The following is a 27,611-nucleotide window of genomic DNA, read 5'->3' on the forward strand; positions in this document are numbered from 1 at the left end:
TCTATCACGGAAGTCTTAGATGACAGAACACGGGAGAGGCTGGACCAGCCGCTATCTCTGGACGAGCTGACCAAGGCCCTCCAGTCCTTCGAAAAGAATAAAACTCCCGGAAGCGACGGCTTACCGGTCGAGCTCTATTCCACTCTGTGGGACTTGATTGGCCAGGGCCTGCTGGAGGTGTATGTCAGTATGCTTCAGGCAGGTACCATGATTGAATCATGAGGAAAGGCATCATCACCCTCATCTACAATTGGAAGGGGGAGAGGGAGGAACTCAAAAATTGGAGACCAATCTCACTATTGAATGCAGATTACAAAATTCTGTCAAAGGTAATCGCCAACTGGATCAGGTCTGCTCTAGGGTCGGTGACTCACCCCGACCAAACCTGTGCTGTGCCGGGCAGGAAGATCGCTGAGAGTCTCGCACTCCTCAGGGATACGATCGCCTACTTGCAGGACAGAGGGTTGGACACCTGCCTGATCAGCCTGGACCAGGAGAAAGCCTTTGAGAGGATATCACATAGGTATATGAGAGATGTTCTCTCCAAAATGGGCTTCGGGGAGGGAATCTGCAATTGGATCAGATTGCTCTACACCAACATTGTCAGTGCAGTCTCAATTAATGGGTGGGAATCTGATAGCTTCCCAGTCAGATCTGGAGTCAGGCAGGGCTGCCCTCTCTCTCCTGCCTTGTTTGTGTGCTGCATAGAGCCGCTTGCCGAGTTCATCAGGAAGGATGCGAGCCTGAGAGGGGTGACTATTCCTGGCAGCGGGGGCCTGCAGGTTAAGGCCTCCCTGTACATGGATGACGTCGCCGTTTTCTCGGATCCGCTGTCCGCGCGCGGACTCATGTGCATATGTGACCAGTTCAAACGGGCCTCAGGTAAACTGAGGCAAGAGCGAGGCCATGCTCTTCAGGAACTGGGCCGACCAATCCTCGATCCCCTTCACCGTCAGGACCGACCACCTGAAGGTGCTGGGTATTTGGTTCGGGGGTGGCTGGGGCGTGTGCCAAGTCTTGGGAGGAGCATATCAGCAAAGTGAGGCAGAAACTGGGCAGATGGAAGCTATGGTCGCTCTCCATCGCGGGATTAAACCTGGTCATCAGATGTGAGGCACTGTCATTGCTATTATACATGGCACAGGTCTGGCCTATTCCCAGAACCTGTGCTGCTGCAGTCACCCGGGCCATCTTCCAATTTATATGGAGGTCAAAGATGGACCAGGTCTGAAGGGACTCGCTGTACAAAGATTTGGGCAACGGGGGAAAAAATACACCCAATGCCACCCTCACCCTGATGGTCACCTTTGTGTGTGGCTGCATCAAGCTGTGCATGGATCCCTGGTACGCAAACACCAAGTGTCACTACCTACTGAGGTTCTACCTGTCCCCGGTGTTGCGAAGGATGGACTGGCCTCGCTGCCGCGGAACGCTCCAAGTAGTTGGACCGTTCCGTATCACCTGTCCTTCGTGGAGACGTTTATGAAGAAAAACACCTTTGACCACAAGTCCTTCAGGAAGTGGTCAGTACGTAGTGTCCTTGAGACCCTTCGGGAAAAGGAGAGGGCAGATCCTATCAAGCGGTTCCCTGAGCAGACTGTCAAAGCCATTTAGCAGAATTCCTCATCGCCAGAACTTTCCAACAAGCACCAAGACATGGCTTGGCTGGTGGTGAGAAGGGCTCTGCCTGTGAGATCCTTTATGCACGCCTGGACTCTCAGCCGCACCGCACGCTGCCCTCGAAGCGGCTGCGGGGGGGACGAGACTGTCACACACCTCCTTCTGGAATGTGCCTACGCAGAAGAAGTCTGGAGAGGAATGCAGTGATGTTTGTCGAGGTTCGTCCCGAGCAGCGCCGTGACGCGGGACTCCGTGCTCTACGGCCTGTTCCCCAGGACGCACACCGAGACGAACATCAACTGTGCCTGGAGGATCATCAACTCGGTGAAGGACGCTCTCTGGGTGGTCTGAAACCTGTTGATCTTCCAGCTGAAGGAGTTGACCCTGACTGAGTGCTGCAGACTGGCACATTCCAAGGTCCAGGACTACGTGTTGAGGGACGCGCTGAAGCTTGGGGCAGCTGCCGCCAAGGTGCGGTGGGGAAAGACCACCGTCTAACATCTGCCTGCCTAAAGAAGAACAGGGGGCCCGTGCAGTCATTTGGGCTCTGCTGACACCTCAGCTAAAAATGTAATCGTACAGACCTGTAAATAGGAATGACGACTCTGTTTTCGGTATGCAAACAAATGGAATGTTTACATATGTATGGCATGTCCCAAATGACTGCACGGGCCCCCTGTTCTGTCAGGGGCATCGCTTAGAAAGTGATTTCAAATAAGTCTGTTGGAATACAACCTGGTGTGGGGCGACTTCTGATTGTTAACAAAGCCAAGGAGAAAGAATACTTTCTTTATTGCTCTCTCTCCACCTGTCCTGCTACCTCCAGCGACCTCAAGGAATTTGCTTTCGCTACGTTTTCCATCGATTTATTTGTCAGCGGTCACTCCAGGCGTCCTGTACAGTACTGCTCTTAAGAGTTGGACGGAGTTCCGAGAAACTTTTCGTGGACGGCTGAGTTTGAAGCGGTTCGCGGCTCTGCCACTAGGGTGTGCGCCTGAGCACTCTCTGACACAAAAGGAGGCACAGGGGGATTCTCTTGGGCGGTTTGCGCTCTCCTTGGTTGTCCGGGCCCGGCGGTTGCCAGGGGAAACGGAGGACACAATGGCGGGGGGTGAGTCCTTCTCTGTCTAATCCCCCCACAGCTCCCCAAAGGCCGCAAATAAAATAAAACCCCCTGTTAGCTTTGAAAATAAGAAACTATTCCGATTGCTTTCAGCCCAGTCAAAATCAAATGGAGCGCAATGGTAATGTCCCTGTCTCTGAGCCAGGAGGCCCTGGTTCACGTCCCACCTGTTCCAGAGGTGTGTAAGAACATCTCCCCAATAGACTGATTATAAAAGTGGGTTAATTGAAAAAAACTCAAGTACAATGAAAGGGTTCTTATGGCAAAGTGGTAATGTCCCTGCCTCTGAGCCAGGGGTCCTTGATTGAGGTCGTACCCGTTCCTGAGGTGTGTAATGTCACCTCAGAAAGGGTCAGTTGGAAAATATTTTAAAACGGGATGAAGGTGCTCTTGTGGTGGCTGTGTAGTGACCCTCTCTCTGAGGCAGCAGGTTCATGTCCCACCTGCTCCATCTCTGAACAGGCAAATAATTAAATTAGGTTTTTATATATTAAAAAGTCAAGTGGAATGAAAGGGCTCTTGTGGTGCAGTGGTGGTATTGCAGCTTCTGAGCCAGGAGGCTCTGGTTCAAGTGCGACCTGTTGCAGAGGTGTGTATATTAACAACTCAAAACAGGTCAATTGAAAAATATCTTAAATAGGATGAAATGAAGGAGCTCTTGTGGTACACTAGTATCACTCTATCTATTTATTTAACGTAGTAAAATAGGTTAAATTTTTAAAAAAGAAGAGACTGTAGTAAGGGCCCTCTGGTGGCACAATAGTAGTGTTCCTACCCCAGACTGGGAGGCCTGGGTTCAAGTCCCACCTTCTCCAGATGTGTGTAGAATCATTAGAAATAAAAACCAGACTGCAGTCCCCAACTGCAGATTTTGGCAGAACACTTTTTGGTATGATATTAGCAGGCCCTATTTAATTTGAACAAGTCAACTGCTTGGAGACACCATCGTGTTGACGGTGCAGACAGTGAGGAACTTGCATTGGGCCAGACACTGATCATGGAAGAAGTAAGGCAGTGGAACTGTACTAATTCCACTGCAATGTAATCCAGAGACCCAAATTAATGTTCTGAGAAACTGATTTCAAACCTCACCATGGTGACTGGTGGAATTTAATTTCAATTAATAAAATTTGGAATTGAAAGCTATTCTCAGGAATAGTGGCCATGACAACTACTGTAAAAACCCATCTCATTCTCTAATTTATTTGCAGGATGGAAGTTACCACCCTTACCCAGTTTGTCCCGTATATAACTCCAGATTCTCAGTTACATGGTTGGCTTTTAACTGCTCTTTGAAATGGTCCAATGAGCAGGCCTGGTCATGAACATTTGGGGATAGGAAACAATGCTGGCCTTGGTCTTGATCTGCATATTCCAATGATTTTTTTTTAAAGGTAACATAGTAAACGCAATTATATTTAGTCATGGCGAATTATGGAACACAGTTGCAAAAAAGAAGGAAAGGGCTGTTGTGACACAGTGGTGATGTCCCTGCTTTTGAGCTACCAATTCATTTTCCACTTGGGGATGCTGCAGCCTTCAAGACTCAATATCAGGTTCAACAACTTTAGGGCTTGAGTTCTCCCATGTCTTTACCCCAGATCCCACACACCAGGCCTTATTACCACATGGTCTGCTTTTACACACAACCCATTGTTATCCACTAACAGTCCCTGTTAACAGCCATTCACCCTCTGAGCCAGATCATTATACGCGCTATTGTCCAATTGTTCTTCTCTCTCTTTTGGTTCTATCCCTACATATCATTTATTTCTTACCCTGTCTCCTCCCCCCGCCATACCTTCTGCATATAAATCGACATTTTCATAGCTACCATTAGTTCTGAGGAAGAGTCACTGGACTCGAAATATTACTTCTGATTTCTCTCCACAAATGCTGCCACACATGCTGGAGTTTTTCCAGCAATTCCTGTTTTTGTTTCTGAATGAGGAGGCTCTGGTTCAAGTCTCATCTGTTCCACAGATGTGTAATATCAACTCAGAATAGGTCAACTGGAAGATATCTTAAAAGTAAAGAAGGAGCTCCTGTGGCACACTGTAGCAACTCTAACTCTGAGCCAGGAGGTTCATGCCCCACTTGCTCCAGAGGTGTGAAATAAGAGCCCAGAACAAGCTTGAGTTGAGAATACCTAGATAGAAACCAGTAAAGGGCTCTTGTGGTGCAATGGTAGTGTCCCTACCTCTGAGCTTGGAAGTTCAAGTCCCACCTGCTCCACAGGTATTAAGATTTGAGGGAGTGCCGCACTGCTCAAGGTGCCGTCTTTTGGCTGAGATGTCAAACTGAATCCTTATCTGGCTGCTCTGATGAATGTAAAAGACCCTTTTCCACTATTCCAAAGAAAAACACCAGAATTTTCCCAATTGTCCTTGGCCAAAATACATATATTCCCAAATCAATATCATATGGTTCTGGGGATGAGGGAATGTAGTTATGTAGATGGATTGGTGAAGCTGAGACTTTCCCAGAGATGGAAAAGTTGAAAGGAGACTTAATTTATGCATCCAAAATAACGTGGGGTTTCAACAGATAGACCAAAATAAACAGCTCCTGTTGGCAGAAGGATCAAGAACCAGTGGGCAATGATGTCCAATGAAAGGTAAAGTAAACAACAGCGACATGAGGCAAAGCTTCATTACATAGTGAGTGATTAGAATCTGGGATGCACTTTCTGAGAGTTTTGTGGCGACAGATTCAGCTGTGACTTTCAAAAGGCAGCTGGATGAGAACCCAAAGAGAAAATCAAGGTCTACAAGCTGGAAATTGGGACTAGCTGATTAATCCTTAGAGAGATCTTGCATGGACACAACATGACAAATGGTTTCCTTCTATACTGTAGTCAGTCTAAGATTCCATGAGCTTAAAATTCCCCAAAAAATGTCTTTTTACCAACACTATGTATGCACGCTGAATGTGGAGGTGCTGCTGTTGGACTGGGGTACACATAGTCAGAAGTCACACGGCACCAGGTTATAGTCCAACAAGTTTATTTGAAATCACAAGTATTTGGAGCGCTGCTTACTTCACCTGATGAAGGAACAGTGCTCCAAAAGCTTGTGATTTCAAATAACCTTGTTGGACTATAACCTGGTATATTTGACTTCTAACTTTATGCACATTGAATACAGTACCTGAAGGAATTTGATGGGGCTGCTTAGTGATTTTATTTGAAAAAGTCACTTACCACAATATTTATTCTTTATCGAGTTTTGAGAAGATTTGTAGCTCAGGTTGAGGCTTTGGATGTAGGTTTGCTCGCTGAACTGGAAGGTTCATTTTCTTGTTTGGTTTCACTGGGTACCCTTTCCTTTTGAATGCAGGTACCCAATGAATGCTGTCCACTGATTTCTGAGCAACAAACCCAAACAAGCAGACAAAACATGTCCAGAAACCCTAGCCACTCTTCCCTACATCAAAGACGTCTCAGAAATAACTGCTAGATTACTCAGACCCCTTGGCATCATGGTAGCCCACGAACCCACCAACGCACTAAAACAGCAGCTAATGAACTTGAAAGACCCTATACAGACAACAAGCAAAACTAATATCATTTACAAAATACCTTGCAAGAACTGTAAGGAGCACTATATTGGATAAACAGGCAGAAAACTAGCCACCACGATACATGAACATCAACTAGCCACAAAACGACATGACCCACTCTCACTAGTATCCTTACATATGGATGAGGAAGGACACCACTTTGACTGGGACAACACACCCATCCTAGGACAAGCCAAACACAGACACACGTGAGAATTCCTAGAAGCATGGCATTCCAACCAGATCACTATCAACAAAATATTGACTTGGATCCCACTTACCACCCCCTGAGGAAAAGAACAGGAAATGACATCACCATAGAAAATGATGCCACCACAGGAAATGACATGACCAACCCTAGAAAACTCAAACATATAAATAGAAAGCGGGCTACACCACCAGTGCTACATTTGGAGGCTCACTGAAGATGTTACCCAGTATGGTGACGAAATGTCTGAAAATGAACCTTCTAGCTCAGCAAGCAAACTTACATCCAGAATTTATTCTTTATGTTACTCTGAACAGAGTTGTGTGTGGGCATCAGTGCCTAACCTTATCAACTCAGAGTGCTCCGTTATATTTACTGGCTGCACAGTTAAAGTAAACTTGTCAGGGACCTTGAGGGAAATTTACCAGCTTTGACTAAGAATCTGTTTGACCTGTCACAGGTCAAACAAGCAGAAATATTGATTCTATCTGTAGGCTAGGCATCTAAACTAAAGAGATAACGTAAGTGGCTGAAGAGTAATTTGTGAATAAATCTTCAAGTTAGACCGTATTTTGTCTTTCTTCAATATCTTGTAAAGGATTATACCAGCTGGAACCTCACTTGAACTTCTGATTAGAAGGCTGTCAATTTTACTTTTCAATTCTGTTCCCTGGTTTGTTATTTTTAGTTATTTTGATACATATAGTGGAATCTGTATTCATGTTTTTTCAGAGAGTCTGCATGAATCAAAGAAGATGGTGTACATTTCCATGTCACTGATTGCGAAGCGAAATTTGCAACTCCCTGCAGAAAAACAGACACCAGAAGACATGTGAGTAGCTGCAGTTCAGCAGAGAAAATCTGTAATGTGCAATAGAGGGAGCAATTCTTGCAAATGCATTACAGAAATTGGAGTTTGAGTTGTATTTATTGCACTTCCTTCTTTAAACTTTGAAAATGAATGTGAAGATAGCTGAACCATGACAGAGTAAGAGGGAAAAATGTCAAAGAGAAAAATAACAGCGTTACCAGCAAGAATAACTCTTTCTATTATGCTCAATTCACATACCTTGCAATGAATGTGTAAACTACATTTCAGAATAGAACATATCTACTAGAGAACTGTTTCCAGTGACCTTGTCAAGAAATTTCTTGCTCATTTAATTGATTTTATGATTCCTTGATTACTTAAAATAACATAGTAAATTAAACAAACATCATCTAACGTGGGGCTCAAGATTATAACGCTTTATTAAGGGTTCCATTGACAACCAACCAAGCTTGTATAGTAACTTGAGCCACAAAGCTAGACAGCTCTACACCTCACTGCCCAGAATTTGAATTTATATGCCTTCCAATCTGTCTCAGAATCCTTACCCGAAAGGTAGCTTTGGTGATCCTTTAAGGTCTTTTAAGTTTTATAACACAGATTTTCTGATGCTCCTGTTGCCTGCCAACTGGGAATTTGTCAAGAGCAGTTGCGCATGCACTGGTGGCCATTCTGGAGTTATTGTAAATGAATAACACCATATTATTAAGAATGAGTGGTTATATGAAATTAATTAGCTTTATTGTCAAATGAGTACAGTGAAAAGTTTACAGCCACCACATTATAACGCCATCTTAGGTGCAAAGGTACCTAGGTACAGGTACGTAGGATCAAATTCTTCAGTAACAAAAAAAATTAGAAAAGTAAAGGTCCAGCTTATACGCCTTAACCTGCACATCTTTGGACTGTGGGAGGAAACCAGAGCACCCAGTCAAACCTATGCAGATACTGGGAGAACCTGCAAACTCCACACAGACATCACCAAGGCTGGAATCACACCTGGATCCCTGGTCTGTGAGATAGTGGTGCCACTGTGCCACGCCCCATATATACTCATTTGGACCTTTTCTGTTGGCAGTATATATAAGTAACAAAAACAGAAATTGCTGGAAAAGCTCAGCACATTTGCTAGCACCTATGGAGAAAGCAGAATTAACACTTCAGGTCCAGTGATCCTTCTTCACAACTCTAAGTAGCCAACTTAATCCGATTTAGCTCTTGAGTGTGATTTACATTGGAGTGTTGGACTTAAGCATCTCAAGTGGAAGGAGTGAGGTGTTTGGTTGCTTTTGAATAAACAAAACAGCTGGTTGCTGAGTAGGATTGGTGGCTATTTCTACTCTTTAAAATAAAAGTAAGGCTTTTAATTTTGTTTTGGTCTCTAATCTTTTGTTTCTCTTGTTCTTAAATAATTTTGTCAGATGTAGGATTGATACTGGTTTAAATATATTACAATAAGATGTAAAGAGCATGGATACTATTGTAATTAATTAATAAAATTCAGTGCTAGAGATAGTAGGATGGGTGATGTGCTGCTGCTGCAGCAGTGAGGGAGCTGCTGAAGACAGGATATGCCTGCCTATGACTTAAATTTTACAGATAAACGTACATTGCTAGAACGTATGTCAGAAGTACGAAAAACATTTCTGATTCCTTTCTATCAGTATTTGTAGCATGAATGGGCAATATGGCAGAAAATGGACGATGTAAAATTAACAATTTAGTGAGACCATTAAATGCAAGTTTTAAGCAATAATATTAATGAAAAACTGTAACGAATAGATGTTAGGGTGGATATGCTATTGATCCTTTTGGGAAGTAAAGAGAATTTGAAATTTATAATAAGAAGACAACCCAGGAAATGCTCAGGTGTAGTCAATTGATGTTTCAATGTGATTCAAAGTACCAATATGCCATGAATTCTCTGAAATAGTGTAATAAAGAATGTGAAACTAAACATGAGCTTTGGAGAAGATGGAGATACAAATCAAAAAAAGGACACTGCATTAGTCACAACAAGTTTCAGCCTACTGATGGAAGTGTTGATGGCATAGTCTTTCAATTGCTCAGTTTTAGATAGTAGATACACATCTACAGCGTGTGAAATAGACTCTTTGAATAATGAGGGTCAAGACAAAGTTAAGGAATTTGAGAATTCCACCTGTTTCAGATTTGAGAATTATAATACATTAAAATATTTGAGAAGAACATTCATTCTTTGTAAAAGAGACAGAATCACTCCCTTTGTCTGAAAAATTGATATAAGCAATATTTTTCTCAGTTTAAATATTTGTGTATAATTTATGATGCTTCAGCTTGTTTCCTAGCTGAGAGTATCATCTTTGCAGAATCAAAATACCATATTTCTTTGCTTCACCTGAATTTCTGTTCCAGCTAGTCCCCTAGATTCCTTTATTTCATTTTCCAAATAATACATACTTCTAATTAAAATTGTTAAAATTAGTACAAGATCTCCATCTAGTGGTTAAATTTAGTAAAAAAAAAGTTTTCAAATTCTTTTGGCAAGGTAAGAAAAATGTTCTCAAGTGTGTAAAGTATTAATTCATTTGCTGTGGCATTTCTGGGAGCATTGTGCTCTGTCTTTTTGAATTTGACTCAACGATCCCTTTTTATTGGATCAGCTTTGATTAAAAATTAAACTCCCAGTGTTAACAAACAATTCATACTCTGTACAGAACAAAAGCTGTGGCGAAGCTAACAACAGTTCGATTGGATCGGGAGAATATTGGCACCCTTGAAAATTTTGAATGCTTGGAAAATGTCTGCAGTCTTTATCTTCAGCAGGTACTGTTTGCAATCTCCCACAGATGGATTTACTGAAGTGATTGAGGAGTAAACATTCAGGCTTCTTTTGATATCTGAGTTCGTAATTGTAAATGTTAGAGATTATAAAATTCCAAGCTTACATAAGAACAAAACAACTAGGAGTAGGCAGTTTAGCCTCTTTAGCAAACTGTCATTTAATATGGTCATGGCTGATTTCATCTCAGCCTCAACCCCACTTTCCTCTGTGCTGTCCAAAACCCTTCAATCCATTACTAATTAAAAATTGATCTATCTCCTCCTTAAATTTACACAGTATCCTGGTATCCACCACACTCTAGGGTAATGAACTGCACAGTTCATGAGGCCTTTGAGAGAAGTAATTTCTCCTCAACTCTGGTTTAAATCTGCTACCTCTTATCCCAAAACTATGACCCCTTGCTCTAGATTGGTCACATAAGGAAACCGACTCTCTACACCTCCCAATCTTCTGACTCCAGAGAGTATAAGCCTAAACTGCTCAATTTCTCAATCTCTGTTTATAAGACAAATCCCTCATCCAGTTTATAAATTGATTTCAGTTCAAGTAATGATAGAAGTGCTACAATTAGCCTTAACAATCTCAGACAAAAAGAGGAAATATTCCTCCTTGCTGTCCTATTGGTGGAATGTAGCATTCTTACACTCGATGATGGGGAAATCTGTCCTGTCAAATATCCTGATAAACTTGCTATCTGGAATTAAAACAGCATGCTGCACAGACACAGTTGGCCTGGCTGCACCTTGAAGAATGAAGCAGAATTAATGTTTTATGGTAACTTTTTCTTACATTCCTCCATCCTATCCCTATCCACTCTGCCCCAGAACCTTGCCATATTTACTTACTGAAAGGGAGAGGACCCATTCTCTTCTTTTCTCACGTTAATTTACATTTTACATTTCTTTTTACTCACTGAACAACCATTTTGTCTTTTGTACCTGGGCCTCAGTCAAAAGTATAAAAACACATCTTGCAACACATTTTTAATTCTGATTAAGCATTTTGGGCTCAACACATTAACTCTTTCACTCTGCAAAGAGCTGTCAGATCAACTGAGTTTTCCTGGCATTTTGTTTCAGATTTCTAGTGTCTGCAGTATTTTGCCTTTATTTAAATTAGATTTAACTTTTCGAGCTAAAAGGAGAAAACAGGAACATGTTACTGAGTTGAATGATCAATTGTGATCATTTTGAATGGGTGGAGCAGACTCAATGGCCTACTCCTGCTCCTAGAATCCCTATATTGTGGAATCAGGCCATTCAGCCCATCTAGTCCACACCAATCCTTCAAAGAGCATAACACCCAGACCTGCTGCTGTAACCCATTGCTATTTCCCATATCTAACCCACCTAGCCTGCACACCTTTGGACTGTGGGAGGAAACTGGAGCACCCACACTGACATGGGGGGAATGTGCAAATTCCAGTTGCCTGAGGCTGGAATTGAACCTGGGTCTCTGGCACTACGAGGCAGCAGTGCTAACCACTGAGCCACAATGCTCCTTTTTATCGATTTATATATATATAATTCTTCTTTGGAGAATGGGATTCAGAGAAGAAGTATGTTGGACTCTATTTCCTCTGATTCCTTCTCCACAGATGCTTCCAGATGTGCTAAGTTTCTCCAGCACCTTCTGTTTTATTTCATAACGCTAGCGTGCTCAATATTTCCTCTCCAGACCTGGACTCAAGTGGGATTAATTGAACTGCTCTATCAAAGAGCCAGCATCGATATGGTGGCTGGAATATCCTCAGACTGTGCTGAAAATTTCTATGACCAAAAATTATATTATCATTTATTGGAACACAACCACTTTCAGTCTAACTGTATGTTATTATTAATAAGGAACAGAAGACGGGGGAGTTTAAACTGTTCAAAGTACCATTGGTAATTCTAACCAGCATTCATGAGGGTTATTAAATCCAAAAATATAAAACCGTTAACTAACATGAGTGAAGCAGGAGCAAATTAAGGGAGATATGTAGCACTGGTGTAATGATGAAATGCAAACCAACCCTGTATTTGAAAAATTTCTTACAAATGTTGCCTATCTTCCAATCATTCATTTTTGCAGCTATTCGATAACAGTTCTCTTCCCCAGTAGAGATAGTAGGAAAAACACTATCCTACTATTTTCTTTGAAAAAGCAATCTGTTGGAAATCCTTTGCTGATTTCCTAACACTTGGAACCGTTTGCATGCCTGGCATCTTTTAAAGATGAATACTTTTAATGAGTACAGAACATAAATACAGAGCTGGATTTGGGGGCCAAAAGGCCTGTTCCTATCCTGTTAAGTTAATGCTGTGGGAGGGTCTTGTCTTTTCATACCTAGGTGATTATAGGCAGTTTGACCAGTAGGATACAGATCCTAACACCAAAAATACATGTGATCATTCCACATTATAACAGTCTATCTCTAGCTAAGATGTTACCTCATTCTCTCCTTATGTCCCTTCTTTCCAATCACAGAATCAGATAAAGAGGATAGAAAATTTAGAATTGCTTTGCAGTTTAAGGTGAGTACAATTTGACATGACAACCAAATTCATTAACATATTTTGGTTTTATTAAAGTTAGTACAAGACAGCTTCATAATTTGCATTCATTTTCGACAACCCTCATCCGCTAGAGAGTGATTGCTTGTTCAATGTGAGAGTAACCAGGGCTTTAGTGCAAGAATCATTACTTATCTGCTGTGAGGACTCCTACATCTGTTAGCATGTCAGTGCCCATTTAGTGTGGTCACTGTTCACTTAATGTTAGGATCAACAGTGACTCCATGTGAAGGACACTCCTCTTTCTAATCGTCAATGCTGCAGTGCCTATGAGGTTTTTTATTCTGTCATGATTTTAGTGACCGTTGAAGAGGCATATTGATAGATAACCCTTTCATAATGCAAGAGAGCCTGAAACAATGTGGGGAATATTACATTTCTCATAGTATATTGCAGGTTTTTGACGCTGGCTGGTAACAAAATCCAAAAGGTGGAAAACCTTAAACCTTTGCAGCAACTGGGATTCTTAGACCTTTCAAATAATCAGATTGAACAGCTTGATCCAGGTTGGTTTACTTTCATCACAATTTACATTTTAAAGTGGATATTCTTGTGCAGCTGGAACATAACAAACGTTTAGTCCTTTGTTGGTTCTCTTGAAGGCATTTGAACAAAGAGCAAAGAACAATACAGCACAGATACAAGCCCTTTGGCCCTCCAGGCCTTCGCTGCCACATTTTGCCTTTCCATACTAAAACTGTCTTCACTTACAGGATCTCTACCCCTCTATTCCCTTCCTATTCATGTATTCATCCAGCTGCTTTTTGAATGCTGCTATTGTGTCTGCATCCATCACCTCCTCTGGCAACGTGTTCCAGGCACTCACCAATCTTTTTGTGAAAAACCTGCCTCGCACATTGCTTTTAAACTTCCCCCTTGTACCTTGAACCTGCGTCCCAGAGTAATTCACCCCTCCAGCCTAGAAAAAAAGCCTCATACTTTCTATTCATGCCAATCACAATCTTATAAACGTCTCTCAGGTTGCCCCTCAACCTCCTTAGTTCCGGTGAAAACAAACTCAGTCTAGCCAACCTTTCTTCATAGCTAAACTCCCCCATACCAGGTAATACCCTCTCCAAAACATCCACATCTTTATGGTAGGGTGGTGACCACAATGGTTACGCAACATTCCAAGTATGGCCTAACTAAAGTTCTATAAAACTGCAGCATAACTTGCCTATCATTATACTCAATGCCCGTTCCAATGAAGGCAAGCATGCAAGAAGCCTTTTTCAGTACCTTATCTACCTACACTGCCCCCTGCAGTGATTTGTGGATCTGCACACTCCGATCCATCTGTATATCGATACTCCTAAGAGTTCTGCCATTTGCTGCCATTTGACTCCCAGTCAGATCAAGGGGACGAAAGTGTCCTCTTGCTGATGACTGTGATGTCATTAATGAAATAAGTTGCGGAGTTTGTTCAAGTGGGACAGAGTCCAGCAAATAATGTCATCTTTAACGCAACCAAAATTATCTGCAATTTTAAAAAAATTAATCCTTTTACAGGATGCAAGCATCACAGGGTAAGCTAATACTTGATGCCCTTGTAGAATTACTTTTCAGAAGTAAGTTGGTGGTTAGTCTTCTCCTTGAATCTCTGCAGTCCATTAAGTGTGGGTACACGCATTCTGCTGTTAGGGAGAGAGTTCCAGGATATTGCCCTAGTCACAGTGAATAAACGGCAACATGGTTCCAAGTCAGGATTATATGTGGCTTGGATGGAAATTTGAAAGTGATGGTGTTCTCATCGCATCTGCTGCTTTCCCTTCTATGTAGTAGAGTCATGGTTATGGAAGATGTGTTGAAGGAGTGTTGTTGAATTTCTGCAGGTGGCAGGTTTCTCTAGATAGACACAGTGCTGCCATTATGCTTTGGCAGCAGAGGGATTAACTGTTGAAAGTGGTGATTGGCACATCAATCATGTGGGCTGCTTTATCCTGGATGGTGTCAATTTTAATCAGTATTATTGGAAATGTGTTGATCCAGGCAAATGGAGAGCAATCCATCACACTCTTGACTTCTGACTCTTGATGGTAAACAGACACTTGGGAGTCAAGAGATGAGTTACTTGCCACAGAATTCCCAGTGTTTGACCAGCCTTTATAGCCATAATATGGTTAGTCCAGTTCTGTTTCTGGTTAATAATAATCCACCAGGATGTTGATTTTGGGGATTGTTGTCTGGTTCTCTCTACCTATGAACATGTGAGAATGGTAGCAATAGAATCTCCTAATGATGCTGTGTCCTACTGTTTCTAAGCTCAAGATACATTGCTGAAGCAGAATAAAGAGAATGTGATGTTGCTGCTAACATAGGAACTTTTGAAGCTGCAAGTTTATTGTCTATCACCGATTCTTCACATTAAAGTCAAGAAAGAAAAGAAAATTGTTTCCTAAAAAAATGAAATCACATAATTTTCTCAGTTTATATCGTAAGTGATGCAGTTTGTGTTAGTAATTAACATTATTATAAAGCTGGAAAGTATTGTAGGAGGTTAGGTATAAGCTCAAAGTCTGGTATGTGAATTACTTGAAAAATAATAAATTATGAATGTGTTTTTCATCTGTAAGTAAATATCTGTATCTAGCTCAAGGATAGATTTCTGGCTTTAGTACAGCACTGCTTTTCTGCATCAGATGAAATAGTTGCAAGGGGATTGAACCCCAAATAATGATGTTGGGTCACATAAATATAATGACCTAACAATATTGCAGCAATCCATAAAATTATTAAGAGATAAGGAAATCAGTGATCTGGGTTTATCAATTAATTTATTAAAACAAAATCACAATATTGAATACTGAAGTAAATTAATCTCGACTGATCACCCTTGGAAATCTCCAGCACTCCAAGGACACTCGACATTGAGTCCTGTTTACAATCTAGGAGCTCTTCATGAGATAAACTAAAAATATTAATTCTACCTGTTGCTCCAGACAAATTTATAATTCTTATCTTGGCAGTTAATAGCTTCCAACAATTCTAGAATCTGAAATCATTTGATACCATATTCTATGAGGGCACTAATCCATGTGATCATGCTTTGTCTGAAGAGCTTTATTTAATCTGTTTTAGAATTACTTTACTACTTTGAACTTGTGACTAGAGCGACTGACACATTGTGACTTTATTACTATTACAGGTTTGCTTGATCTATTCTGCATGAAATGTTCCAAGGTTTTCAGAGCGACAATTGCTTTTACAAGAGTACATTTAGATTCCTTGTGTCTCAGTGCTGTCAGAACTGATTTCTGTCAGGCAGCTGAAAACACAATGCATATTCCTACACCACCAGTTTTTGAACTGACTGAGGCAGGGTTAAGAAACGAGTTCAAACCAGAATATATTCCCTCTACACCATTCACATCTTCCAATACAAATTGGATAGAATAATAAGTACAGGAGGTGTCTATTCTGCCCATAATGTATGTGCTGGCTCCTTGAAAGAGCTACCAGTTAATGTATGAAAATGCTGGAAGATAGATGAGAAAAGACCATTTTGCCTGTCACATCCAGTAAACCCAACATAGTTTATCCATGCCCAGTTACTTTCAGGGAGAAGTAAAAACCACTGGCAACTTCAAGAAAAATTCTAGGACATTCCTTCCAATCCCTAAAACAGTTGAACATATTCTGGAAGACTGCAGCTGACCATAACAACTTCCCTCCATAGCCAGAAATTGACTCAGCTCTCAGGAATCTGTTCAGATCAGTTTGTAGTGATTCCAAACCTATCATGTGTCTCAGACATATGTTTCAGAGAATAATTACTCTGTGAAAAATAAATACTTCCTTAAATCTCTCTTCCAGATTGTGTAGATATAACCTCTAATTGTACCAACCTTGTAGATTAGATTGTTTATTTGAAATCCAAGTGTATAGAATCTGCCCTTGTTTGGAAAATTGTTCTCCAGAGTTGCCCAATTGCCTAAGGCTGACAGTCAAAGTTGAGTAAGAAATACTGGCATTGCAATTTAGAATGGAACATGTTGAAGAAATGTGTGACCAAAATTCATGACAAAGGGAATATAAGAAATAGGAATAGCCTGTACAGCTCCTTGAGCCTGCTTTAGGCAAGATCTGCATTCTACACAAGAATTTAAATTTATATAGATCTCCAAGATAGACATCCGAAAGCTTAATGGCTGTCACTGGAGTTGCTTAGTTCCTTATGAAAAATTATTTCTGTCATTAAGGTGAATTTCCAGAGAGTCTCATCATTCTGAAGATGATTGACAATGACTGCACCAAACAGGAACGATATAGGTGAGAGCTGAATGCTGATTATATTGCTTCAAATTTGATGTTTTCCCAGATAGCCACTCCTGCCACTTGTACCATTATGTGATACTAAGTAGAGGTTGTTTGAGATTGATCATTGCTGTTGGGGCGGCATGGTGGCTCAGTGGTTAGCACTGCAGCCTCACAGCACCAGAGTCCCAGGTTCGATTCCAGCCTCGGGTGATTGTCTGTGTGGAGTTTGCACATTCTCCCCGTGTCTGTGTGGGTTACCTCTGAGTGCTCCGGTTTCCTCCCACAGTCCAAAGATGTGCAGGCCAGGTGAATTGGCCATGCTAAATTGCCCATAGTGTTAAGTGCGTTCGTCAGAGGGAAATGGGTCTGGGTGGGTTACTCTTCGGAGGGTCAGTGTGGACTGGTTGGGCCGAAGGGCCTGTTTCCAATCTCATTGGTCCTTCTTTGCTTTGTCGTGGGTCTGCCTGGTGATTAGTTGTAGAGGTATTGTTCTTAGATAACAAAGTTGATTGCAACAACTATACTTGGTCAAGCCCAGTTACTAGGACCTTCGGGATCTGATATGGGTAGATGTGCTCCCTTTGAAAGCTAGAGTAGAAATCATTGTCTCCAAACACTTTGACATCAGTAGAATGGGTGGAGCCAAAGGAACATGAACATTGACCCCAACAATCCCACTATACTATACATGAGCCTAAGGGAGAGAGGCTGCAGGAAGCATAAAAAAGAAGATTTGATATGTATGTTTCACACTGTAATATTGGTTGATTGAACGGAAATTGATGTACAGAATGTTTTTACACTGTACTTTGATTCGCATAAAGAAATAAAGATTTATAGGTTATTTTTAACACAACAAATTTGTTGGGACGCTGACAGAATTGGCTCAGAGATCTGTTTTACACCCGTCCAGATTTCCTGTTGCTTTTAATGAGAAACAACGTGGGGTGCTGTGAAACAAGCAATCCTGACTTTTCTTGCAGGTGTGTCAGGTTACTCTCTATATTAATAGTATTCATAGTCTGACTGATCCATATTAATATGGCATTCACCTTTGCTGATAAGGGCTCAGTAATGGAGTGCTTGTTCATCTTCAGTCCGTATTTGTCTGTATTTCACAGGGAGAGGATAATAGGGGCTCTCCCTGCTCTCCAGCAACTTGATGGTAACCCTATTCAAAGGAGGAAGGAACCAAATGAAACTGATGAAGCAAATGGAACCGCTGGAGATTCTGAAAGTGAGGAGGAACAATATGATTCTGAAATTAAAAAGGAAGATTCATTGCCTGAGATCTCAGTTTCACAAGGAAAAATGAAAGGTAATGATTATTTATAGTATAATTTTTGGGTTGGTATGAGTTAAATAAAAACTGTTTGGAGTCTTGACTGTGCTATAAAAATATATTTTAGTGTCAACAACAATCATTCAATTTTGCATCAGCACCATCATCTCCCCATAATTTCGGATAGCAGAATCACCAATATTTTCTCTATTCGCATTGAAAGACTCAGCTGTGATTTCCCTTTTCCTTGTGTAAGCGCAACAACCAGTTGTCATACTGTCCTGATTCCAAAAACAGTGTGACCATTACTGCCTTGGAGTTACTCTCCAGCATTTGTTATTTTCTAAGAGAGGGGTTACTTTTGTTAAGTGGTTCCACTCATTGATCCCTGACTTACTGAAAGTGAGCTTGTATGAATGCTTGTTGTCACCAGGATTCAAATCAATGCATTACTCTAATTGATTCACTGTAAACACATGACAGAAAGTCATTTGAATGATAGTTCAGAAATCTGATATTACTCATGAATTAAAATCCAGCGAGAGTCAGTCTCCAGAGAGAAGGAGAAGAAATAATAGAAAAAGCAGGCGGAATTTTTCAAGGCTCCGAATGACATGGGCTTGGTGAGAAAGTTGGGAAAATCACAGGAGATTAGCATTAAGGAGATTACTGATATTGTGAGCAAAAGGTTCCATTTTCCAATTAAATATTAACAGGGCAAGACAGGATTCTCACTAGTGAGTACAAGAGGTCCATTTAATGTATGTTACCATCTTATTGGTTAATCCCGTCTTATTTATATGCAGGTTCCTATTCTACCATCTGCTGGATAGAAATTAGACAGTGACAATTTCCAATATGAAAGGGTCGGTTACCTGACAATTCCAGCTTTCCGCTTGTTCCTCCAGCCCTCCATCTTGGCCTCCAACAGTTTGGGCACACTCCATGGATCATGACCATCCACATGCCCCATCCAACACATACCAACTTCTCTACACCGTCATGCACATGTCTAGTTCACTTACAAAATGGTTCTATATTTCTATTTGCACATTGGAATGTACAGTACTCTTCTTTGGAATACTGCTGCAGGGACAGGCACCAAATTCATGGATTGTACCAGTTTGCATCTCCATAGTCCTTGTTTACTGTTTTTGCACTCATTCACTTTGTACCTACTTTGGTGCTCGTATCATGCCTTGCCTTGCCTTTTTGTACCTTTTGGCCCTCAGCCAGAGTTTAAAGTTTCACAGGGCTTTTGTATTGCCCTGCCATTTAGCACAGACACAAACCAGGCAGCTTGTCGTAATTGTTGGCAGTCAAGAGAGTGGATATATTACTGCACCATGTGCCAGCAGTGCATGTGACAAACGCGCTAAACATCATATTCCTGATGAAGGACTTATGTCCGAAACGTCGATTCTCCTGCTCCTCAGATGATGCCTGACCTGCTGTGCTTTTCCAGCACCACACTCTCTACACTGAACATCAACCTGCATTAAAGTGTTACGTAGAGCAATCCTCAGTCAAGTGAAGGGAAACTCTTTTCTGACAGGGATCTTGTCAGTCATAGCTATCTGTCCAAGTTGGTCATGGACACAGTCAGTCCTGGGGTCTGTCCACTAAAAGTAAAGAGGACTCATCAGTGGCTACTGTTGTGGGAGGAAATCTGGGGAAATGAATTGTTGGGATTGGAAGCATCACACTGGGACGTAGAGGGGATCTCAATTATGAAGTGGGGCATCTCAACATTCAAGAGGTGAGATGCTAGAGTAGGGGGTAATGTTGGGAGGAGGGATTGCAGGGATCATAAACAACCAGTATCAGCCTGGCTTCAATGGGGGGAGCAGTTCATTAATGTGTCTGGCATAATTTAATATGCATGGGGCTCAGGGTAAAGTGTGGAGATTAATGGTTAAATAAATGAGTTCAAAGTTGATGGGGTTAATGGAAAAGGTTACCAGGAAGGGAATGTAAGGGGGTGAGGTAGGGGTGCACTATCTAGAGTAAGCTGAACCTGTAATTGCTGCCTCCTTCCAAATGACAAGTGCGCAATGGAGTTGAAAATGGTTGCCATCAGTGGGTGTGATAAGTGTTTTATTCTGTGAGGGAGACAGCTTCACTTTCCTGCAATGTGACTTTCTTTAAAGAACGATAGCAATAGATACAAATAGAGTACAGGTGAAAACACAGACATTCACTGCTGCATGTGTGAACCTACTGTGCTGACTCCAAATCCTGGTCCGAACCACTCCTGACCATGATGTGCAGCTTCAGGAATCAATCCCACTAATGAGTATGATGCACAAGCGACAAAGTAGCAAATATATTCCAATTTCCATTGCCTGGACATACTGTAGGAACTGCTCACTTCACAACTTGGACCATAAAGTCTAGCACTAAGGATGAACAGCCTCTGTACCTTCAAAACTATAGTTGCAGCTAGACAGAAATTTGCTCACAACAGCTGATGATCTAGTGAATTTATATGAAAACAGTTACAATGAAATTTCATCCATGCCAATAATGTGCCCTCAAAATGTCTATTTCTTCCTTTCCCGTTGATTTGCAAGAGGCTCAGGGTGGCTGATACATTTATAAATGGTTTCTGATTTATCAGTTAAAACTCACAGCTTACAGCAACTGCTGACAGAAAGATGAACTGGTTATCTTCATGTTTAAAATAGGTTTTCACTGGAGAGAACACAGATACAGCCCCTGTGTTGGTAGAGATCAAACCCTTCTCCCTGTCTTGTTCCCAGCCCAAGTTATTGCACGAATTCCACATCTTAAATTTCCTTCAACGTCCCTCAACTGCATTCCAAATTATATTTTCTATACCATTGGTGACCACACCTTCGATTGCCTAGGTCCTAAACTTTGGAATTCTCTCACTACCCCTCTCTGACTCTCTCCCTCATTGTTCTCCTTTAAGACACTCCTTAAAGCCAACCTTTTTGGTTAAGCCTTTAATAACGGAGCTAATTTCTCTTTAGGTAGCTTAGGGTCATACTCTCTTTTATAATGCTCCTATTTGAGATGTAGTTAAGGTGCTAACTAAATATAAGTTGTTTTTGGGCTTTGTTGAAAATATCTGGGTTTACCAAATATTTCAAACTTTGTTTCTAACCTGCAAACAATTGATCAACATGCCACTGACGACTCCCTGTGTTTTTTGAGAAATTCCTCTGTGCTTACACTTGCTTTCCCTAATGAATCAAAGTTCAGTTTGAACTGTGAATAATTGTCTGATATTCTGACACATTCCATTACCTGGAAGGTTGCCATAGTTTTCATTTCATTGTTGACTTAGGACTGTGATGACACTAATAAGTATACAAATAATAGCTCTATTGATTTCTCTGATATTTCAAGAGCAACATGGATAGAATGGATGATTTAAAAAGTGTGTAATTTCAGTGCCTGCTGCTTTGCAGGCAGTATTGACTTAATAGCTGATTTGTTGCTGCAAAACTTTAGCTATCATAAAAATACATTGGTTAAAACTTAATTAATAAAATTCTTTTATTTACAATTGCAAATCAAATGAGGGCTTTGTCTTATTTGGGGGGCTTGGTTCAGTCTCCTTGCAATTTATATGGAATATTTAAGTGTATTTTGTTTTTTTACCCATTTTGGTTTTTTTGCATGTCTAACAGGCCGGTGCTTCCAATAAGCAACCACTAGGAGGCACCAGAAACATTCATGTTTGACACCTCCAATTTGAGCCTTCTTTTTCATGTTGAGAAATAAGCAAAGCATAATTTAAATCTACATATGTACCAATTCCCATGGCATGGCTTCAAGCTTGACTCTGTCAGTGGAGCTTCCCACATTGAAGTTTTTCCTTTTAAAATTCCATTGCTTTGTCTCCTTCGCCAGTTTTTTTGGTCCACTCCCAGGGTGGGCAGACACTGCTTCCCTTTCTCGATATATTTCACCTTGTATTAGGCATTAAGAAATCTATGAACATAATCAGAGGCACTATAATTTCCTGGTTATCTCCTTCCTCAGTAACAAACAAGAAATCAAGCCTTTGCTCAATTCTTGCCCACCTCACATCACTACTACGGTTTAAAAATGCAGCACTGCAGAGATTGGCACACACATTCTCCCATTGCCCTGGTTAGTGTTGCAATACTGTGCAGCTTAAAAAAGTTATAGAACACATTTATTCCATTAAAAATGTTTGACCTTACATTTTTCATTTAAAATTGAAACAGGATGTCATATTAAAGTATTGATTTTCATGGCAGAAAATACGTTTCTTGAGTAAATTAAAATCTCGACGGTAGATTTCATTACAGCAGTAAGGGGTAAATTGGCAGGTGTTTTAAATGATTATGGGATAGAAAAAAAGTCTATAGTACCTACCTGTTTCCAGTGGCTAAGGTATTTGTGAACAGAGCACATTGTTAGAAGCTTCAAAAATAGAATGAAGCTAGAGAACAGCAGTAAACTTTTTGTAGACATTTGAGAAGCTGTAGAATGAACTATGAAAGTAAGTGATTGAATTAGAGAGCATATCAACATTTTAAGAATAGCAAAAACAGGTGGTTGAAGAAAGGTGGTGTACAGTAATGGAATAGTGTGTGAGTTTAGCATGATTGCTGATGTGGAGGATAAATGCTAACACTGGCTGGCTGGGCTGAATATCCTTCTCCATGTTGTAATTTCTGTCTAATTTTATATAATGCTCATTAGAAAACATTTTTAAAGAACTTCAAACAAAGTGAATATTTAAACGGCTTTAATAACGTTCAGCTTTGACAAGGCAAGACTACAAATAGAAACAGATGAGTCACCGAAGCAAGCCCAACACACAGTCCAAACAAATCAGAGGCAGAAATATGAATCAGCAGGTAGGGCAAGCTTAACATTTTCTTGTGAGTACAATGCCTTTTATCAACACATTTGCTGTTGCAAAAGATTTATTTCGGCTGTGGTTCTGAGACACAAAGTGAAAATATACCCTGTGCTGTTGCTGAGAATTTTTAGATGTGAAATAATGAAATGTGAAACAGTTGATGTGAAATGGTTATGAAACCCAAGTCTGCTGGTCTAAATAGCTGTTGTGTTGCACCACTTGCGCACTTGTACATTCATTCGTCCAGGCATTTTCACTTAAACTTCAGAAAGTACTGGTTGATGTTTATTGCAGGTGTCCAGAATAGATACATTGTTTAGTTAAAGGCTCCACTGTGCTACAATCAATAAAGTGAGGCTATTGCTAGACACTTCAGCAAATGTGATCTTGTCTAGAATCCATCAGAAAAAGTCACAAGATATTTGTCTGGGATCTACATGCAGATTTTGACTTGGTTTGGTACTTTCACTAAAATTATGAACAAAGAGATGTCATGTGAAAGTGTTCATATGCTGATCCATTTGCTGATAATGCCAACAGTAATCTTAACATTACCATATACGAAAACGCAGATTATGAACATAAGACTAGAAGCTGGGAAGGGCCTACTCTACTATTCAGTAAGATCATTGCTGATTTGATTGTGACTTCAATTTCACTTTCCTACCTACTCCTGATTATCTTTAACTTCATTGTTAGTTCAAGGGTCAAATTAATCTAAAATAACAAGGGAGTGGCAGGTTTGAATAAATATTTATTTTGTTCTCCACTTGTTAAAGTTATTTTGTTTATGATTTCACGCAGAGGGTGGTACATGTGTGGAATGAGCTGCCAGAGGAAGTGGTGGAGGCTGGTACAATTGCAACATTTAAAAGGCATCTGGATGGGCATATCAATAAGAAGGGTTTGGCGGGATATGAGCCGGGTGCTGGCAAGTGAGACTAGATTAGTTTGAGATATCTGGTTAGCATGGCCGAGTTGGACCGAAGGGTCTGTTTCCGTGCTGTACATCTCTATGACTCTATGACTGTAAATAGCAAGTTAATCATTCCTAATTTCTCTGCTGCACAAACATATGAAATATTGGAGCACTTTTCCATCCAGTTCTGCTTTAGGCCAAAAAATATGGACTCAATCATATTTTGCCCATAAAGAGTCATAGAGATGTACAGCATGGAAACAGACCCTTCGATCCAACCATATCTTTCCCCTCTCACCCTAAACTTACGCCCTCTAGCTCTGGACTCTCCGACCCCAGGGAAAAGACATTGCCTATTTACCCTATCCATGCCCCTCATAATTTTGTAAACCTCTATAAGGTCACTCCTCAGCCTCTGATGCTCCAGGGAAAACAGCCCCAGCCTGTTCAGCCTGTCCCTATAGCTCAAATCCTCCAACCCTGGAAACATCATTGTAAATCTTTTCACAACATCTTTCCGATAGGAAGACTAGAATTGTACGCAATATTCCAACAGTGGCCTAACCAATGTCCTGTACAGCCGCAACATGACCTCCCAACTCCTGTACTCTGACCAATAGAGGAAAGCATACCAAATGCCTTCTTCACTATCCTATTTACCTGCGACTCCACTTTCAAGGAGCTATGAACCTGCACTCCAAGGTCTCTTTGTTCAGCAATACTCCCTAGGACCTTACCATTAAGTGTATAAGTCCTGCTAAGATTTGCTTTCCCAAAATGCAGCACCTCTCATTTATCTGAATTAAACTCCATCTGCCACTTCTCAGCCCATTGGCCCATCTGGTCAAGATCCTTGCCTGGAACAGAAATTGCCCTGGATTAAGTGCATGATGATCTGTTAAAATAATTACAACCATTTACTACTTACTTACTGAACACATAACTTCTGGTTTTACAGAATTCTTTGTCGATATTCACAAAGAAATAGTTTGCCGATCTCAATGGCGAAGGAAGGAAGCTGAAACTGACCATAAATTGAGGATGAATGAACTGGAGGAGATTCGGAGGGAGATAACTCAAAGACAGTATGAACCAGTAAGAATGAAAAACAATTCTAGTTATCTAGAATGTGATCGGAATGTCATTTTAAGTGAAGCGGGAACAAAGGAAATGCAGATCAGGGACCCACAGCTGAAGCTCTTGACTGATACTCCTGGAAAACAGATACATGGCTAATAGGCAGATTGCTTCAAAACAATTTGACAATTGGCAAATGGAGCACTTTTCTATCCACTTCTGTTTTAGCCTAAAAAAATACAGATTCAATCATATTTAGGAGACCCAGTCATGGACTAAGTAGCTTGGATATTTCCCATTAAAGAGATAATAGATTATATTTGGATCAGAAGTTTTATAACAATGAAAAACCTTCTCTCTTATTATTTGACTGAGTTGGTAAATGTACTGACCAATGGGGTAGCTGAACCCTATAGACCTAGACTTCCAAGTTCATTCTCTGATCTGTAGCTTTCTGCTACACTGTATTAATTTCCAATGCAGCCTAATTGGAGTGAGTAGATTTATGATTCTCAAAAGCTGACTGGCCCTTTGTGGCCCCAGGTGCACTGTCCCAGTTGATACATAGCTATAAGGATCAGAAAAAGATATATGGTCTGGTCAATGCTGAGTCTATTTTGACCAAGGCAGTGGTATAACAGAGTACTGAGACAGGCAGTCTAGCCCAACATGTCTTTGCCAGTGTCTATGCTACACATGAGATTCACCTATGCTTCTTCAACTTATCCCTCTAGTGTTTATCTAGCTTCCCTTTTAATGCCTTTCTGCTAATCACTTCAGTTAGTTGTTCTGAAAAGTAGACAAAATCCTTTTAGGTGGCTGTAATCACATGATGACTTTTTGCCTTACCATTGAATTAAGAAAATGTCTGAGATGTGTTGCCAACAGAATGGAAAGGTTGCCATACTGAGCCGATAGTTAGAAGAGGACAAGCTGATTGAAAGAAATGTTCTTACTTTGTATTTGGAAAATGATCATTTTAATAAATTTTGAAAGATTCATGAACCAGTCACATATAAGTTCAATGCGACTATCTGGGTCACATGGCACATTTATGAACTTGTTGAAGTTCCGTACATTAGGAAATTAATTCAACTCACCAACCTTGCTATTCCTTACATGTTAGCCTGGACACAGAAGGACAGCAGGCTGCTTAACTATAGCTATTACTTTGTTAGCAGCCTGTGCAGACACAATTTGTAGTAGAGACTATTGCATAGCTTTCAGGAATATTGACTGCAGCTGATTTTTCTATTCCCGAAGTCTGGGTGTTGAGCTTTTGGGTGTCTGTATTGATGTATCAGGTGTGATTCAGAAAACCTAAAACTGACCAACTTTAAACTCTGGACTTGTGAGTCTACTTAATCTATTACATTGGAATGGGATTTTTTTTTAAACAAGTGCATTTGGAAACATGTTTTAAAAGACCATAAGACATAGGGGCAGAAGACATGCAGCTGATTGAGTCTGCTACGCTATTCAGTGAGACTATAGCTGATTTGATAATCTTCAACTCTACTTTCCTGCCTTTTTGTCATAACCTTAGTGCCCACTGATTTAAAAAAATCTGTCAGCCTCAACCCTAAACATACTTAATGAACTAGTTTAAGTGACTCTTGTGTAAGAAATTCCACAGGTTTACTTTCTTCAGAAGAAATTTCTCTTCATTTTTGTCCTAATCCTTTAGCTGGGATTATGTCCTCAGGTCCTAGACTCCCTCACAGGGAAAACAGCCTTTCCACATCTACCATGTCAAGTCCCCTGAGAATCTTTATATGTTTCAATAAGGTCATCTTCATTCTTCTAAACTTAAATAAACAGATCTAGCCTACCCATCCTCTCCTCGTAAGATAGTCCTTCTGTACCTGGGATCAGCCTACTGAACCTTCTCTGGACTGCTTCCAATGCCAGTATATCTTTCCTTAGATAAGGGGCCCAAAACTGTTGGCAGAATTTCAGCTGTGGTCTGACTAGTGTCTTCGTTGGAGGTCCCTATTTTATATTCGTTCCTTTTGAAATAAAGGCCAATGTTCCATTAGCCTTTATATTACCGACTGAACTTGGACGTTAGCTTTTATTATTGCATAAAAACTCCAAAGTCCTCCTATAATGTAGCTTTCTGCCGTCTTTCCCCCTTTAAATAATATTGAGTTTCTTTGTTCTTCCTGCCAAAGTGCATAACTTCATTTTCCAGTAATATTCCATCTGCCAAGTTTTTGCCCACTTGCTTAACCTGTCTATCCCTTCTGCAGACTGATTCATTCTCACCACTTGCCTTCCCACCTCTTTTTATGTCATCCATAAACTTAGTGAAAGTACATTCACTTTACTTATCCAAGCCATTTAATATATATTGTAAATAATTGTGACCCCAATATTAATCCTTGTGGCATTCCATTAGTTACAGGTTGCCATCCTGAAAATGCAAACCCACCAACCCCACCCCACTCTACATTTTCTATAAGTTAGCTAATCCTCTATCCATATTA

General features: G+C 40.7%; 1 protein-coding gene across 5 annotated transcripts in view; it reads left to right on the forward strand.

The window, feature by feature from the left end:
• Positions 1-2,793: 2,793 nt before the first annotated feature.
• The window catches only part of LOC122539629 (leucine-rich repeat-containing protein 46-like), a 53,146-nt gene continuing 28,328 nt past the window's right edge, over positions 2,794-27,611 (forward strand). For 2 of the 5 annotated variants that reach the window (XR_015752480.1, XM_087977788.1), the window contains exons 1-8: positions 2,794-2,921; positions 7,245-7,344; positions 10,038-10,146; positions 12,635-12,681; positions 13,117-13,226; positions 16,920-16,989; positions 18,099-18,295; positions 25,004-25,140. Coding sequence is in view for 4 of the 5 variants with exons in the window: in XM_087977788.1 (XP_087833914.1) it covers positions 2,852-2,921; positions 7,245-7,344; positions 10,038-10,146; positions 12,635-12,681; positions 13,117-13,226; positions 16,920-16,989; positions 18,099-18,295; positions 25,004-25,140 (840 nt within the window). In the remaining variant the exon portion in view is untranslated. Of the gene's footprint in view, positions 2,960-5,228; positions 5,361-7,244; positions 7,345-10,037; positions 10,147-12,634; positions 12,682-13,116; positions 13,227-16,919; positions 16,990-18,098; positions 18,296-25,003; positions 26,690-27,611 lie in introns of those variants that run through there. The other 3 variants (XM_087977787.1, XM_087977790.1, XM_087977789.1) reach the window with 3 other exon arrangements.

This window comes from Chiloscyllium plagiosum, unplaced genomic scaffold, assembly GCF_037043375.1.
Source record: "Chiloscyllium plagiosum isolate Xiang-an unplaced genomic scaffold, Cpla_swu_hap1 HiC_scaffold_32, whole genome shotgun sequence".
In the NCBI taxonomy this organism is placed as follows: Eukaryota; Metazoa; Chordata; class Chondrichthyes; order Orectolobiformes; family Hemiscylliidae; genus Chiloscyllium; species Chiloscyllium plagiosum.